This window comes from Mastomys coucha, unplaced genomic scaffold (assembly GCF_008632895.1).
Source record: "Mastomys coucha isolate ucsf_1 unplaced genomic scaffold, UCSF_Mcou_1 pScaffold5, whole genome shotgun sequence".
Classification (NCBI taxonomy): Eukaryota; Metazoa; Chordata; class Mammalia; order Rodentia; family Muridae; genus Mastomys; species Mastomys coucha.
In genome coordinates this window covers 4519262-4536041 of record NW_022196911.1, presented here as the reverse complement: position 1 = coordinate 4536041, position 16780 = coordinate 4519262, and the positions used below count along the sequence as shown (strand labels likewise).

The window sequence follows — 16780 nt, the reverse complement described above, 5'->3', positions numbered from 1 at the left end:
AAAAAAAAAAAAAAAAAGATTCAAGGCAAAAGAGGCTCCACAAGATGTTTGATTTGAAAAAGGAGGTCTGATTCGTGGGTCTGACTCACTCTTCCCCTCATAGGGCCTTGGATGCAGCCAGAAAGGCATCCCAGCGCAACCTGTGGAAAATGACAGAGGAAGCTCTCCTGGATAGATGAGGGACATGAACACAGAACTGTGACTGCAGAGAAATAAAGTCTAACATGGGATGAGGGGGGTATGGACTCTGCAGGAGCTGAGGGCCAATGTGGGGATGGGGGTGGGGGAGTCTGAGACAGGTCACACAGGTGGACACGGAAGAGTCAGGGCCTCTCTTTGCCCAGAGGTATGGCGAACATGAGGTGATAGTAACCTTTCTGCCAAGGAGAGGAAGTCATGGAATAGCAGTTACAAGCAGAGAACCTCCCTGGCCCTGGGTTTTGCAGTCCTGGTATAGTATGCCAGGCAATCGGTTGGCATTGCAGGGCCCATGTCCAGGACAGCAAGGCAAAGGCCTGGGTACATCCTAAACACCAATCCCCCTGGTCTCTCCCCTTCTTTCCTTCAGTTTGCAGCAAGAATCCAAAGTTTCTAGCTCCACAGGCTCGGGCCATGTCCTCAAACAAATGCCTCTTTTAAGGTAGGCAATTCACACACACAGACACACAGACACACATACAGACTGTGGAGTTAAAACCCTGGACCGTAACTAACTTCTCCCTGACTCAGTTCTTATCTGTGAAGATCACAAACTACAGGTAACTCGGAGGATCCAATGAGGGGAAAAATGTGTATGAATAACCCACTAAGTCTAAGGGCCCAGTACAGCCTAGGGCTTAGTGAAAGCTACTGCCCAGCGAACTGTCATTTTCGTTTATGACCCCTGTGTGTTGCACATACTCCCAAGTGAGTGCACACATGTGCAAATGACATGAATGCAAGGTCAGAGGACAATCTTGAGTGTCAGTCCTCAGCCACATCTTATTTGATAGAGTCTCTTGGTTTGTTTGGGGATTCTGTTGTTTGTTTTTTAGGGGGATTTTGTTGTTGTTTGGGGGTTTTGTTTGTTTGTTTGTTTCTGATGCATACCCCAGATTAGCTGCCTCATGAGCTTCTAAGAATTCTGCTTCCTGGTTCCAGACATGCAATACCACATCTGGCTTTACAGAAGAAATGGGGATTTGAACTCAGGTCCTCGGGCTCCCACCACAAGTGCCTTTCCAGTGGGCAGAGCCATCTCTAGAGTCTAATGTCTCAACTTCTTTTATCTTCAAAATTACAAAAGGATATATTTTCTGTGGTTGCCCCAAAGGATGAGCCAAAGCAGTCCAATTTCATCAGAAATTTTCTGTGAAGCTCCTCCTTTGGCCACACCGAATGGTGACTAGGACATGGTGACCCACAGCATCTCAAACAGGAGTGGCTAGAGCCATGGGCGAAACATGGAGGAGGCTTGGGGAGGAGGGCTGGGCAGGGATGCTGCAGCTGCAACGGGTATCAGAACAGGGCAAAGTAAAATTGGCCCAGGGTGAGGGAGTGCATACGCAGCCACGCAAGTGTCCTGGAAAGGCAGCCTACGGCAACTTGGGGACATGTTCTGAGAAGGTAGAGAAAGCTGAGATGGCACTTGGTACGCCATGCGGTAATCTAAGTCCCCAGAGGTGAGGGAGGACAGCAGTGTGTCTCAAGGGAAGAGGTACCTCAGCTGCCTCTACGCGGCTTCCCACACCATAGCCCCAGGCAGGCACCCTGCTCCTAGGACAGGAACAGCCCAGCATCTCCTGGTAACAGGAGACGTGCCAAGGCTGCTTGTGTCCTCGTTGCCTGCCTTCTGCTTGGTTTCCTTATTTAACAGCAGTCTGGTCAGGATTCAGGAATAAAGAAGAGAAGATCCCTCTGCCAAGGACCTTTCAAGGAGTGAAGCAGCCTTTCAATATAGCCTCTTCCCATAAAACACTATGTTTGAACGCTCCTCCTACCGAAGCCGCAGAGGATGGCCAGTCTATGAGCGTCTCCTGGCTTGGTACTGGGTTTCTCTACCCGATTTGGTCATGTGCAAAGAGATGGCTTCTTGGTGCCAAACAGAACACCCATGTATGCAAGAGATTTCCATAATCCCACTCTAGAAAAACGAATTAAAAGAGGACCACGAAAGGGGGGTGGGGGGGGAAGGTAACCAAATTGTGTCCTGTGGGTCAAATCCAGCCTGCTGGCTATTGTTATCAGTAAAGTTTTATTCGAATTCAGCCAAGTGCATTCACCTCTGTTCTGTGTTGCTTAAACTGGAACCCTACCACTCAACAAGAACCATTTATTCACTGGCAACACAGTGGTACTATGTGGTAAGTTTATCCTACAAAGACTCATAGCAAGTGGCATGGCAGACCCCCTGAGGGCCTGCCATGAGGGCCAACTCCTCTTGCAGAGCCCTGACTGTGCAATGGTGCTATCTTCCCCACCCCCAAGTTTAGGGGGAAGGTAATATCAGCAAAAGCACTGTGTGGGGCTGGAGAGATGGCTCAGTGGTTAAGAGCGCCGACTGCTCTACTGAAGGTCGTGAGTTCAAATCCCAGCAACCACATGGTGGCTCACAGCCATCCGTAATGAGATCTGATGCCCTCTTCTGGGATATCTGAAGATAGCTACAGTGTACTTACATAATAATAAATAAATAAATCTTTTAAAAAAAAAAAAAAAAAGCACTGTGTGGGGAGTGCCTTAATGAAGACCTGGCCCTTTGGGGATGGGTCTCTGGGTTATTTTGGACTCTAACAGATCTGTAGGTTATTTTGGCTCTGTGTAATGTGACTCCACACAAAGGCAGGCACACAGGGGAAATATAACAGTTCACAAGAGCATAATCAGACAGAAGTCAGAGTAACATAGAGAAGAGCAATTACTGCCGGGAGCCCTGGAACTGCTGTTACAGCAGCCTCCACCACAGGCAGACACTCCGTTCCCAGAGTGGACAGTTAGCTTCTGGTGGTGCAGTGTCTGACCAGCTCTGCCAAGAACATAATGCTTTGCTTCCCCCCAGGACTGCTGTACTTCTGTGCCCCAAAGAGATCCGAAGTGGCTATTTTTACAAAGATAGCATTACTCCATGTTAGTGTCTTTATAGTCTTCGAGCCATCAGCCTGTGGCTGCTCAGATGGGATCACCTGTGTGAATAGTTAGCAGTCCAGGACTTACAACCCTTCCTACCCAGTCGTTCAAATTATTTGACAACTAGTGAAAATGTCATTCTAGATCTATGAAATAGATTCTTTCGAACACAAATTAAAAAGTAAAAGGAACCAAAAAGCCGTCTGTGTAACCTAATCAAGTTTGACGTTTAAGTTAAATTACCAAACGGTTACACTCATCGTTCTAGCAAAAGCCAGCTGTTCATCACACAGACCCATATTTTACACATACTATTTAAGCATGTGCTCGTCGCTAGGTACTAAAATCCTTGCTGGGCAGAATTGGTATTATGGGAAAATCCTCTTTAAAATCTGACAGAAATGGTCACGACGTTGGCTTTCTCAGTGACCAACTACCTGAGACATACTGGCCTGTTAGTTAATGGCCAATATCTCAACTTCTGCCTGCTAAAAGGGGCTGTAAGGAGAATCTGATAGGTTGTAGGAAAACTGGTCTTCGGTGAGGTGAGGTGTTCGCAGTCATAATGGGGCTGGGAACACAGCTCAGCTGGTAAGGTTCTTATGTAACAAGCATAACTTTTGGGCTCAGCCCTCAGTGTGACATAAGCCCTTCATGGTGGCATACACCTGTAACTCCAGCACTCATCTGCAATGCATTCAGGAGGTGGAGGCAGGAGGATCACCCTCAGTTACACAGTGAGTTCGAGGCTAGCCTGGGATACATAAGACTGTCTCAAAAAAAAGAAAAGAAAAAAAAAAGAAATTCATAGCATATGCATAGAGATAATAACAGACTTTGTGCTTAAGGCCCTCTGCAATTAATGCCATTTACATACACGGACCTAGTTTAATTTCACCTCCCAGCCAGGAGCCTGTAGGAAAGTAGAAGGTATTCTTTATAAGTACTCAGGGGTCAGGGACCATGTGATTCTCTCAAAGCCCAGTGAAGACTATATGAAAGCTCCTCCAGCACTCCTGGCCCATCTGTCTTTCTACTTCACATAACAGCAAATTAAGAGCCCTCTACCTAATGTACTTTCCAGTTAGTTGCAGCAAGAGATAAACACCTCGACTCACTGCTCCAGTCCATCCTTTATATCCACTTTCCAAGGGCAAGATAAATGTACTTCTGAGACAAGCCTCTTAGGCATAGGACGAGCCAAAATGACAGAAATGTTCATCCAGAGACACCGGGCACAACAGTTACTATGCTTGACCTGTTCCTAAATGTTCTCCATAAGTCAGCAAGCCAGCCTGGGGCAGGAAGCCAGCAGCACAGGCTCTGGTTTGGTGGAATAAGGTGACCCCCTTATTCCCTGGATCTGCTGCAGACCAACTGTGAATTCTTAGAAGTCTGGGTTATTTGAAGGTTGCCATCTACAATCTTGTGCTCCCACTTAGAAGGAAAGCCATTACAGACGCTCAGCACGTGCTGGGGGTGGGGGGCGGGAGGTGGGGATGGGCATTGCAGGACTTCCCACTATAGCACCAGGAAGCCATCTGTTTTCCCCTCAGTCAGAGTCCTGCTGTAACACCTTCAGCCACTTGGCTCACTTCCTCTGTGTCCTTTCTTTAGACTTCATGGACCCGGTAACCCAGTCACTCAAGAAGAGTGAGACAGAGCCAGGGAGAGGGAACTCAGGACCAGAGTCTGACTGAAGCCACCCTCCTCACCCCCCAACCCCCCCCCACACTCACACATACATCCTTCCAGAGGCCCTGACTTGTCCCACTGAGGGTACACGAAAAGAAAGCTTCAAACCTGGGTTCAGAAACAGCCTTTGAGAAGCAAAGCCTTGGGTAGATAAAACATTAAATTATTCGTTCCCCTTTTGGCAGGCCTTAATTAGGCTATGTGTATGCTTGGGGTGTTTGCGTCCAGTGGGCACACATACAACCCAAGGACGCTTTAACTGTAGCTTTAGTAACGCTGTATTTAGAAATGCAGTGGTCACCTCTGCTCATTCACTCTACACTCCCCTCCGACAATCACGTGACGATCAGTATCCGCCACACACGCCGCTGAGACTTCATACAAACCAACCTTCACATCCTGACGCTGACCACAGGAGCAAAATGGAGAGGCAGACCTGCAACCGTTACCATCACTATTTTCAACAAATACCTCTGTCATTTCAAGGGCCATTTCCTTGGGTTAAGAAGGATACCAGGAAAAGAAACACGCACGCCAGCAAAGACACGGAAAGACCAGCAAGGAGCCCACGCCTTTAATGACAACATGGCCACCAAAGGCTAGCTGACACCTCGGACTGAGACGATCTTCACACCTCACCTTGGGTCATGGCTGAATAACCAGAGTTTCATCTTGATAAATCATTGCTGAAAGAATCTTCAATCCTCGAACAAGTGGACAGAGGCACGGGCTCCCCCGAGACAGTGGGGACTGCCAGGCCAAGGTAGCAGCGAGTTGGTTTCCTCTCAGCTCTTGACCTTATGGCAAAACAGACTGGGACCTGGGACGGGGATAGCTTGCACCTATCCCAAGCCAGCCCATAAGCTGGCATCAGGATGCCTCTATCCCTGAGGTATTTCCATGGTTCGTAAGTAGCTCACCATGAGACCTCCAACCTGTACAGCCACCAGCCCGGAAGCTCTTGGGCAAATGTCAGTGGTTACTCACTGCCAGGTGGCTTCTGACAAGACTAGAGAACTTGAGTTGCAGCAGAGAGCTGGAGACTGAGAACTCCCAAAGAGGCGAGAGTGAGTCAGGGTAAGGAGGTTGCACTGAGGCTGAATGAGCAATGGAAGGGAGGCGGAGGTGGGGCAGGAAACAAGCGGATTAAAAGGAGAGAGTGCATTTGAAGGTACCCTTGCACAGTGTGTCTTTGTGTGTGTGTGTGTATTATGTGTGTGTGTGTGTGTGTACATGACTGTATGCATGCGTGTGGAGGCCAGTGGTCAACGTGGGATGTCTTTCTCAGCCTCTCTTCATCTTATTTTTTTCAGATAGGGTCTTCTCACTAAACCTAGAGCTCAACCACGTGACTAGGATGGCTGCCTGGCTTGCTAATGAGCTTCAGAGGGATCTGCCGGACCCCAGCATTCAGATTACATAAGTATGTCGCCCACTCGGAGCTTTGTACATTTGCTGGGGACCTAGACTCAGGTTCTCATGTTTGCTCAGTGGTCATCCCAGGCCCTAAAAACACCTTTAAAATCCAGGGCTGGACAGATGACTCAGCTGCTCTTCCAGAGGTCCTAAGCTCAATTCCCAGCACCCACATGACAGTTCACAACCATCTGTAATGGAATCTGATGTCCTCTTCTGGCATGCAGGTATACATGCAAACAAAGCACTCATACATAAAAGACATAAATAAATAAGAAATTTAAATCTGCAGTGCTTTCCCTCTCCCCCCATATTAGTAACATACCTGTGTTCTCTAGTCTTCATGCTACATCACAAACAGTGGGAAACTGAGTTTTCAAAACTGAAATACCGAATCTTTACCCTCAGCAGTTGGGAGCTGGCCCCCTGGAAGGCCGCTGAAGGCAAAAAGCCACACTGTGTGCCTGTGAGCAGGGCTCACGGGTGGGGTTCTTAGCCTCCCCCACCTCAAGCCCCTAGAGCTCCTGACGGTGACAGTTGAGTCTCCCTAGAGCAGGTCGCTAGAGGAAATGACAAAATGACCCAGAGCAATCGTCCAGACTTTTTTTAAGTATGAGCCGCTGCATCATGGGACCCAGACATTACGAAAAGCTGATAGCGTGCTCAGAGTGGAGAGAGGCGTAAAAGCTGCATTGAGATGTGAACACGCCCTCGTTCAGCCCGCGCGATGAGGTTCCCATTCCAGCGTTCTGCACGCAAGCAAGGCTATTGAAATAAGGCCATCAAGATGACTGTGTGTGCATGGCCTCTTAACAGTGGCCTGCATCTGAGATCTGAGCGGGCCTTGGTGGAGCAGCTTTTAATGGACAAACCCCATGATGCCACATCCTCCCCACCCTTGGTTAATATCAAAGATGAGATAACACGCCAGGCACCCAAACGGTAGCCAGCCCAAGTGAGACCATAACTGTGCTATTACTCCATTAGAAGAAAAGGAACAAGAAACAGCCTCGGACTGACCTGCTGGGAGGTGGGGGAAGCACAACAATAAGCTCTCCACACACCAGCCTTGGGGGACCACCACCACCTAAGTAATTTGCTTATCTCAGCAACCAGGCCTATAAAAGTTTAGTTGAGGATCAGCCTTTCACATCTTACTCTTCCCAAATTCACTTCCCCCCACCAAATCCTTGCACCCCACCCGCTCAACCCTATAATTACAGAAAACAAATCTTTCGCAATTCCAAGCATCGTCATAGGTCGATGCCAGCGGCATTCAGTAATTCTGCCAATGCCACTCAGGGTAATGTATTCTGGTCTCAACCCGATAATTGGCTTGCCATCTGGGTGAGGGGTTATTGTCTAACCCTCTCCTTGTCTTTCAGCTCATGAAAGGGCGCGAGTGGAGCATTCACAGTTAGCTTCTCCTGGTCTAGACTAGAAAAAAAAAAAATGAAAACAAAGTTCAAAGTGCTCCCGGAAAGGAGGAGAGAAGGCCCAGAGGGGGAGGCACTTGTTGTGAAAGCTGAAGGACTTGTGTTCAGAACCCCTGCCCCCTGATTTTAAAGCCAGGTGCTGTAAGCTACACCTGTAATACAAGCATTGGAAAGTTAGGAGCCTGGAGGATTGCTGGAGCTTTGCTGGTCAACCAGCCTAGCTAAACAGCTATGTTCCACACTCAGTGAGAGACCCCCATCTCAAAAAATCTAAGGTCGACGGTCACAGGGGAAGACATCCATGGTTGACTTCTGGCCTCCACACACATGTGAATAGGCACTTTCGAACATGGACACATACAGAATGCAGACAAAACCCACAGGATTAAACAAACCTGACACTTTTCCTATCCATATGGATTCCAAAATGTTAATAATGTAGCATCGGCACCAAGGCTAACAATTCAAACACTCAAAAGTTGGGGTTCCAAACTCAAGGATCACAGCAACCCCAAAGGGGAAACCTATGCATATTGTCATCAAACTGGTGATCCAGGCCACACCCCCCCCCAGAACTCTATGCAGTTTTAAATACAGGTATATGAGTAGTTTTTCAGAGGTTTCCAGAGCTTTTATCCCATTCTCAAAGATCTGCTCTAAATACTTTCTATATAAAGCACCAAACTGCCCAGAGCCTTCACTCATGACCTTAATACTGCTCCCACACCTTAGAGCAATGGTTCTCAACCTGTGGGCCATGACCCCCATGGGGGTTTCATAGCAGATACCCTGCATATCAGACATTTACAGTATGATTCAGGACAGTAGCAACATTACACTTATGAAGTAGCAAACAAATAATTTTATGGTGGGGGGATCACTATAACATCAGGAACTGTATAAGAGTTGCAGCACTAGGCAGCAGGAACTGTATAAGAGAGTTACGGCATTAGGAAGGTTACGACCCACTATCTTTGAGGTTTTAACTTCAGTAAATGCTGTAACGGACCACAGACAACCAGCGCTGATTCCAATCAGGCTCTTCTGAGACTTGGGTCTTCTCTTACACAGCTCTCCACATGCATGAGGACGAGCAGCAGCAATGTCAGGGAAAGGACTGCCCAAGGTCACATATCTGAATGGAAGGATGGGCAGGGAGAGGTGTCAGCTCAGGGCTGCCTCTCAGACAGACGCAGATGTCTGGTAACTTAGCTAAGGACAAAGGAAGCCATCATCAGCCCAGGACACGGGGCCAAGGCCACCCACAGTCCTGTGGCATCCACCTTAGGTCCAGTCTCCACAAGAAGGCTCAAGAACCTGCAAGCAGAGCTTGGACTGAGGGGAGAGTTTGACCGGAGAGATTCAAATGCTGTACTTCTCTGGCCCAAAGGGAAATTATACCAAGTCCTTCATAACTATTTACCTTCAGCCTGGACTCTAGGAAGGAAACACAGACACAGAACTGGACATGAGAAGTACGGAGAATGAAGGAGCCATAGCCCAGGGAGCACACCAGTCATCCCCATCTTGACTGTCCTGCATGTGTATGCACATGGAAATCAGAGGGCAAGGAGTATAGACCACACACCCTACTCCACCACCTATGTTGACCAGCTACTCTGAATTTAACACGTCATTCACCCAGGGAGGATATGAACGTCCATCTTAGAGTCTCCTCTCAGATGGTCATGGCTCCTGCTGTATCCAGGGAGGGAAAGAAACAAGAAGCTGCCAGAAAAGCAAGTGTATGAGGCTAAGTGAAGGGTGCCCCTTCAGAGAAGCATCTCTGCCCAGTTGGGGTCCAATCCTTGGGCAGCTTCAGCTCTGGGGCGTCTCCCAGTCACTTTCCTGTTAGTCACCACCCCAGCAGCAAGGAAAGGGCATGTAATTATCCCTTCAGCACTTGGGTGCCTGACAGCCAGTTAATTTCAGAGCCAAGGCTCCACCTGTCAAGCGCTGCCCCCAGCCCTGCCCTCCAGGGTGATTCACCCCGCCGCCCTCCTGCGCAGCCTCTTTATGGATTCACTTTTGTCCTTCCTCTTCCACCTGTGATTCTGAAGCTGATTTTGAGTAAAAACTTATTTTTTTTTCTTCCGGAAAAACAGAACGTAAAGGGAGCGTGCAGAGGAGACTGGGAAAGTGGAGGCATAAGGAAACTGGTAGGATGGTACTGGGGTCCTAGACAAAGGACAGAGGAGTATCTGGGGAGACTGGCCTATTCACAAAGAACTACAGACCCCAAAGATGGAATGGGAGAGAAGGAAGGGAAGAAAGGATCACCATGATTCCTCCCAACCTCCCTGAGTCAGGTTATCCCTGGCATCCCCCTCCCTGTGCGAACCATTAAGAACCAGGAAAGACATGGGGAGCCTGGACTTCCTAGAGTTGGTATTTGAACCTTCATGCCTACCTTCCCTGTCAGGTCATGTTCTAGAACAGTGGCTCTCAACCTTCCTCATGTTATGGTGACCCCCCAACCATAACATTATTCTCTTCTCTACTTCACCAACTGTAACTTTGCTGTTGGTATGAATCATAATGTAAGTATCTGTCCTTTCTGATAGTCTTAGGTGGCCTGTGAAAGGACCTTTGACCCAACAGGGGTCATGACCTACATGTTGAGAATCACTGTTCTAGAACCTCTGCCTTTCACGTGATGCTACTGCTAAAACAACCACATATTCCAAGAACATGGAAAACTGCACGCTTCCTGCCTAACTGCATACAAACTCGCAGCCTTGGGGCCACACGCAACCCCAAGCCTCAGTCACGGGGGGTCCTCATGTCTGAGGCTTCCATTCAGTGATCTTCAATTTCTGTGTATCCCAGCCCCAGCCTGCTCAGAGTTCAGCCCCCTGATAACAACGTCTACCCACATTTCAGTTTTCTTCTGTCCCAATAGTCAATGTCATCCATGGTGACAGAGGTAAGGATGGCTGCAAGAAGTAAGGAGGAAGGCCATGGGTAGTGGGACTTCTTCCTGCTTCCCAGCTTCATTCTCAACTCTATTTCTTGCTCAGGATGCATGCTGGCTACCCAGAGCAGCTTTCAGAACAAGCGTATTTCCACATCTGTATCTCCGGGGTCTCAAGGCCACGCTACAATTAAGTCCACTGCGGACTCATTTTGAGCCCTTCCCTGAAACCCTACAGTGGGAAGGGGAAAGTGTGGTACCTCTCATTCTACAGTGATTAAATGACCTTTGGCAGGACAGGACCCAAGGCTGACTTCTACATACCAAACCCTGTTGACCACATATCAGCCCTAATGGCCCAGAGCAGACCTAGAAGAGATGAGATGAGTGCTAATAGCCTGCAGGTAGGAACGTGGGGTTGGGTAGCAGATATGGAATCATCAAGAAATTGAATGCCCTTCCAGGCTCCACTGAAAATCCAGCAAAGTTGCCTCCAGCAAGCCCAATGAACTTGCCATCCAGTCTCTGTTCCAAGGATGTGCCACTAGTGGATGGCCACCAGTGCTACACACTGGAGAGCCAGGCACAAAACGGCAGCAGCCTGGTCCTTCTCCAGCCTATATTCACCCCACCTCTCATCCAAGGGGACAGATCTGTGAGACTGGCCAGCAGTGTCTCTCTGGCCTGAGTGACAGGGCCTTGGAGGAAGAAAGCAGACCAAGCACACACTCTCGACGTAGTAATTCCAGCCAATCTGTGACACTACACTTGAGAAACTTTTGCTACATTGACTATGTCTCCTCTTTATGGAGAGCCAAGGGGACCCAATCCCTGCAGTCCCTGGTATCTGATTCTTTATTTTATTCCTGAGAATAAAAAAAAGCTCAGGAGACTTTGAAAACTGACACCAACTCTGAGAACAGGGGTGGGCAGGTAAGGAGTTTAATCTCTCTCTCTCTCTCTCTCTCTCTCTCTCTCTCTCTCTCTCTCTCTCTCTCTCTCACACACACACACACACACACACACACATACACGTTTTTGTATCATTTCATTAGAACATTCATATATTTGTATATAAGTTCTTATCTGGTGCTGAATCTTCCCAGTACCCCCAACATCAACCACGTGATGAAGATGCTAAGACTTGAATAGACTCTGCATTTATAGACCTCGCAGGGGAGGCTGCTTGATCACCTAAAAGCTGTGCCATCACCCAGGTCACTGATAAATCTTGGTACAACAGGATTTCAGACTCAGCTTTCTAACCTAGTCAAGGTTTCTTTTTGGTACACCACCGCCCAAAAGAAGAAAGAGAGGCCTGAAGTAAAATCTGTCCCCAGAGAATGGTCTCTCTGGGAGAATGTCACACCTGCGTCATTTTCCGGGAATAAAGCAATTGCCTTGATGAGACCATCTCCCTGCCCATTCAAATATGAATTATTTCAGACAACTTGCATTAAAAAAAATAGGTGTTTGACTCTAAGAAAAGACCGTGAATACATCAGCCTACCAAGAGCATCTATGAAGATAGACCACTATTTGTTTGTAAATAGCTGGTGTTTAGTTTAACTTTCTAACAAAACATCTTAAAACCCAAAAGGTCCGGAGGTAATGCTAGAAACCCAAAAGTGTGCTCTTAAGGAAGGCTGGGAAACAAGCCATGTTCCCCCAAAATGCTTTCCTTTAGCTTCCGTTTCTTTGATAGGCAAGCTCTTAAAGAGCAATTCCTGTGAAAAACTTAAAAGGTGGAGCAAAATTAGTGGGCAGGAAGCAAATATTAAATACAAGTTATGTTCCCCTGGTTACTGGGAGGCTAACCCGTCACTGCACAGTCTTTTCTTCTGTCTTGAATGCACAACAGGCCCAAAACACATCTTTAAAATAATCAAATTGCAGAGAAACACAACACACGGTTGCTATACTGTACATCTCGGTTCCCGCCGCTCTCTGTTCTAGCAACACAACGCCTACAAACTGCAAAAAATAATCACGGCCACAGCAACACTAGGTGATTACGTAAAAATTCCTGTAAAATCTAGAAAACTAACTGAGGAGGAAGGGCTGCACCGAAAGCTCTGCTCACCTTGCAGAAAACACCTCCTTTTGCAGGTATTTAGTTCACAGCTTTCAGCCCAATACAAGCATGAGCTATGCTCCAAGGAAACTGGTCAAGCATAAAATTATTTGTAATAGTCAAATTCTTTCTTCCGTAAATACAGTAAACAGAGGAAACGTTCCCCCACCACCACCCTGCAGGGGTCTTTCTGACATCCTCTATTTCAAACTGACAAGATTGTTTTAGAGAACTACAAGACCTCAGAAGGAAACGCAAAGTCGACATACCACAGGGCCAGTACACAAAAGTTCTCTTCTTTCCTATAAATGCAGAGTGCTTCAAGATTGCTCTCGGGACCCATTCTAGAAAGAACCCTGCCATCCAACCACAACCTTTAGACAGTTTTGGAGTCAAATCAACTTTTCAGTCCTGAAGGAAAACATGCAGACCTGTCTGTACTTGGTTCAAGATCTGTGCCCAAGAATCCCAAGCCAAGCCTGCGTTTACTTACACGCTTGCACATAAAAAGGAGAGATTCAGAGGCACCTGTTCCTTCTCAGTGTTGGAGCGGGAAGCCGTCTACCGTCCACTGCTGCTGGAGAGTGTGGAAGGCATGCATTTCTTCTAGCTCTCATCACCAGGCAATGAAATGGGGAAAAAAAAATCCCAAACTGTTCTTCCCTGCCACATCCACAAGGACGCCCTAGCGCCACCACGCTCTTTCTCTGCTGCCTGGAGAAGGTACACCCCCTTCCACTAGATTCCTACCCCAAACTGTGAGCCTCCCTGCTCTGGAGAGGCACCAGGAGGTTACAGCAGATGCAGGGACGACAGATCCGCTAAGTACCATATGTCCACTGCCAGTCTCCAGTACTCGAGGGGCGTGTCTGTGGGGAAACCGCTTAACACACCTTGAGGTCCCCCCCACCCCGAAACAATCCAAAAACTCCTTCAACTCCCTCACCCAAAGAGAAATTATTTATTCCTTGAGAACTCCTCCTCCCCGTCATAATAGCATATGCCAACTGCTAACAATGCTGGAAAGAAAAAAATCCCCTACAGGAGAAGCTGACAGGGTCACACAAAGAGCTGTGACAGTAATAGGCACCCTTAACGAGAGACAAGGCAATCAATTATGAACCATTTGCAGAAATTGTGGGGCTGTCAAAAGCCTTGCTTACAGCTGTGTTTCATCATGGGATTTTCAATGGAAATTATTCCCTTTTCTTATGTCTAGAGTACTTGTTAGTAAAACACCCCAAATGGCCCAGGTTCAACCAGAATCTAATCTGAAAAGAAGTTAATGACCCCTAAGAAGATCCAGGAAGCAGAGGCAGGTCCTCTCCCTGGAGAGCAACCGCCTCCTGCAGGCCTGAGCAGGTGCCTGCTAGAGGGCAGTGTGCAGGGGCCCCTGAGAGAGTTTCTCCCAGCACAGGAAAGAAACACAGCTGGTTGGCAACTCTCAATTCACTTCTGTGAAAACAAAGAGAATCCCTGGTTACACACACACACATACACACACACACACACACACACACACACACACACACACACACACACACGGCTGGGATGAAAGCTCAGCTGCTAAAGTGCCTGCTAACCAAGCATAAGGATCTGAGTTCTGATCCCCAGAACCCACGTAAAAAACCCAGACAAGATCTAGGGCACCTTTACTTGCCCCAGGAATGGCAGTAACTAGACAGGCAAATCTCAGAGCTTGCTAGCCAGCCAGTCCAGCGAATTGGTGTGGTTCAGGGAAAGACTCTGACCTCAAAGATTGAAAATGATGGAGAATAATCAAGTCCATCCCCAGTGTTGATCTCTGAACTATTAATACTAATAATACTAATAATACTAATAATACTAATACTACTAATACTACTACTACTAATAATAATAATAATAATCCCATCCCCAGTGTTGATCTCTTGACTATAAATACAAATACACATACTAACACTAGTAGTAGTAGTAGTAGTAGTAGTAATTGTTATTATTATTATCATTATTATTATTATGATGATGATGATAGTAGAAATACCCTGGTCTGGTAGAATAGATCTGTAACCCCAGCTACTTAGCATCTGTGGCAGAAGGATCACAAGTTCAAGTCAGCCTAGACAACTTAATGAGATTCTGCCACAAAATTAAAATTTCAAAAAGATATGAGAATCTAACTTGGAGGCAAACTGGATGTTTAGCATTAAAGAGGTTCCCCTGGGTCCAACCCTTAGCACAGGGTAAAAACAAAATCTCAAAAAAAAAAAATTAAGATCCATACATTTGACTCCCTGTCCTTTTCCTAACGTTCATCAGGATTATGACTTTTGGTGATCACGAATTCACTCTTCCCAAGAAACAAAGACCATGTGAGCAGACTGACTGATGGACGTCACTCTATTCTCCAGGGAACTCAAGTCCAGCATCAGATGTCTGTTACATCCATCCCAACTAGTCAGTGACTTCTGACTTGTAAGAAATTTGGCAGTAAGTCCTTCATCTGCTCCCTCAGCCTGAGTATTTCTAATCCAAAAGGCTGAAAAATCCAGCATACCAGCATGAGGAAGAAGCAATGTCCCACCCTACTCTCCAGTGCAAGGCTGTAGTTAAAACACAGCGTAGTGCCAACACTGTACAGAGCTACTTCTGTACCACACCTACCTGGTGCATACGGAATACAAATGGATTTCATGCTCCCCCACATACTCCCTTTTACAGAATACAGATATATCAAGACACTCGGCCTGTAACTCTTCTGATATATTTTCTGCTCTGTGTTCTTTGCTATGCATATAATTGTGTGTGTGTGTGTGTGTGTGTGTGTGTGTGTGTGTCCCCGTCTGTCTGTCTTTGTGAGTATGAGTACATCAGAGTGTACATGAGTGGTGTGTTTGTATATGTGTCTGAATGTGAGTGTCTGTGTGTGTAACTAGTGTGTCTGTATGAGAGAGTGGTGTGTGTGTGTGCATGTTTGTGTCAGCTCTCTCCCCTCACCTTTTTTTTTTTGATATTGTTATCTTTTGAGACAGGACTTCCCTTATGTAGCTCTGGCTACCCTGGAACTCCCTTTGTAGACCAGGCTAGCCTCACTATTTGTTATAATGGAAAGTAAAGCTCATGACATCCAAACTTCCACTCACCCTTCAGCTCTCCCTACTCTACTCTCAACTGCTCACTGGTTTTTGCTTAGCTATGACATGCACTGTCAGGGAACAATTAAAAAATGACCTTACTGTGCTAATTCTTTCAATTTTTCATGTCTCTTTTATTGAATCTTTCTTAAAAAATGGGGATACAAATTAACTTCCTTATTAGGAACTCAAGCAAATGATCACAGAGAGAAAATCATTCTTAACAGCATCGAGTGATCTTCCTTCAGGCATGTGTTGTGCCTGTGCCCTGGGATGCCCTCCCTCAAGACAGAGTCTGTCTTATGGATGCTTTGGAAAATATGGCTTCAAGAAACTAAGCTGAAGCAAACAGAACTCTTCAGGTGGATGCTCTGTTACCCTCTGCTCCACACACAGAAAAGAGAGCCACAATATCGCAGAGTTTTCTAAAACAGCCCAAAAGAGACAGAATGGAACCACAAGGCCCAGACCTCTGATGGATTTCAGTTCAGAGAAAAAGAAATCATGAGTCATGGATGCAAGCATCACCAACAGAATACAAGAAATAGAAGAGAGAATCTCAGGGGCAGAAGACACCATAGAAAACATTGACACAACAATCAAAGAAAATGCAAAAAGCAAAAAGCTCCTAACCCAAAACATTCAGAAAATCCAGGACACACTGAGAAGACCAAACCTAAGGATAGTAGGTATAGAAGAGAGTGAAGACTCCCAAGGTAATGGGCCAGTAAATATCTTCAACCAAATTATAGAAGAAAACTTCCCTAACCTAAAGAAAGAGATGCCCATGAACATACAAGAAGCCTATAGAACTTCAAATAGACTGGACCAGAAAAGAAATTCCTCCCATCACATAATATTCAAAACACCAAATGCACTAAACAAAGAAAGAATCTTAAAAGTAGTAAGGGAAAAAAGGCAAGTAACATATAAATAAAGGCAGGCCTATTGTAATTATGCTAGACTTCTCACCAGAGACTATGAAAGCTAGAAGATCCTGGGCAGATGTCATACAGACCCTACAAGA

General features: G+C 46.6%; 1 protein-coding gene across 5 annotated transcripts in view; it reads right to left on the bottom strand.

The window, feature by feature from the left end:
* Tiam2 (TIAM Rac1 associated GEF 2) overlaps positions 1-16780 on the bottom strand; it is a 122725-nt gene that overhangs the window by 22496 nt on the left and 83449 nt on the right. Inside the window, exon 1 of one of the 5 annotated variants that reach the window (XM_031353063.1) lies at positions 13134-14112. The exons of 2 other annotated variants lie outside the window; for them this stretch is intronic. In XM_031353063.1, coding sequence (XP_031208923.1) covers positions 13134-13145 — 12 coding nt within the window. In that variant the 5' untranslated portion in view covers positions 13146-14112. Of the gene's footprint in view, positions 1-5439; positions 5493-6541; positions 7572-13133; positions 14113-16780 lie in introns of those variants that run through there. 2 more of the 5 variants (XM_031353065.1, XM_031353066.1) reach the window with 2 other exon arrangements.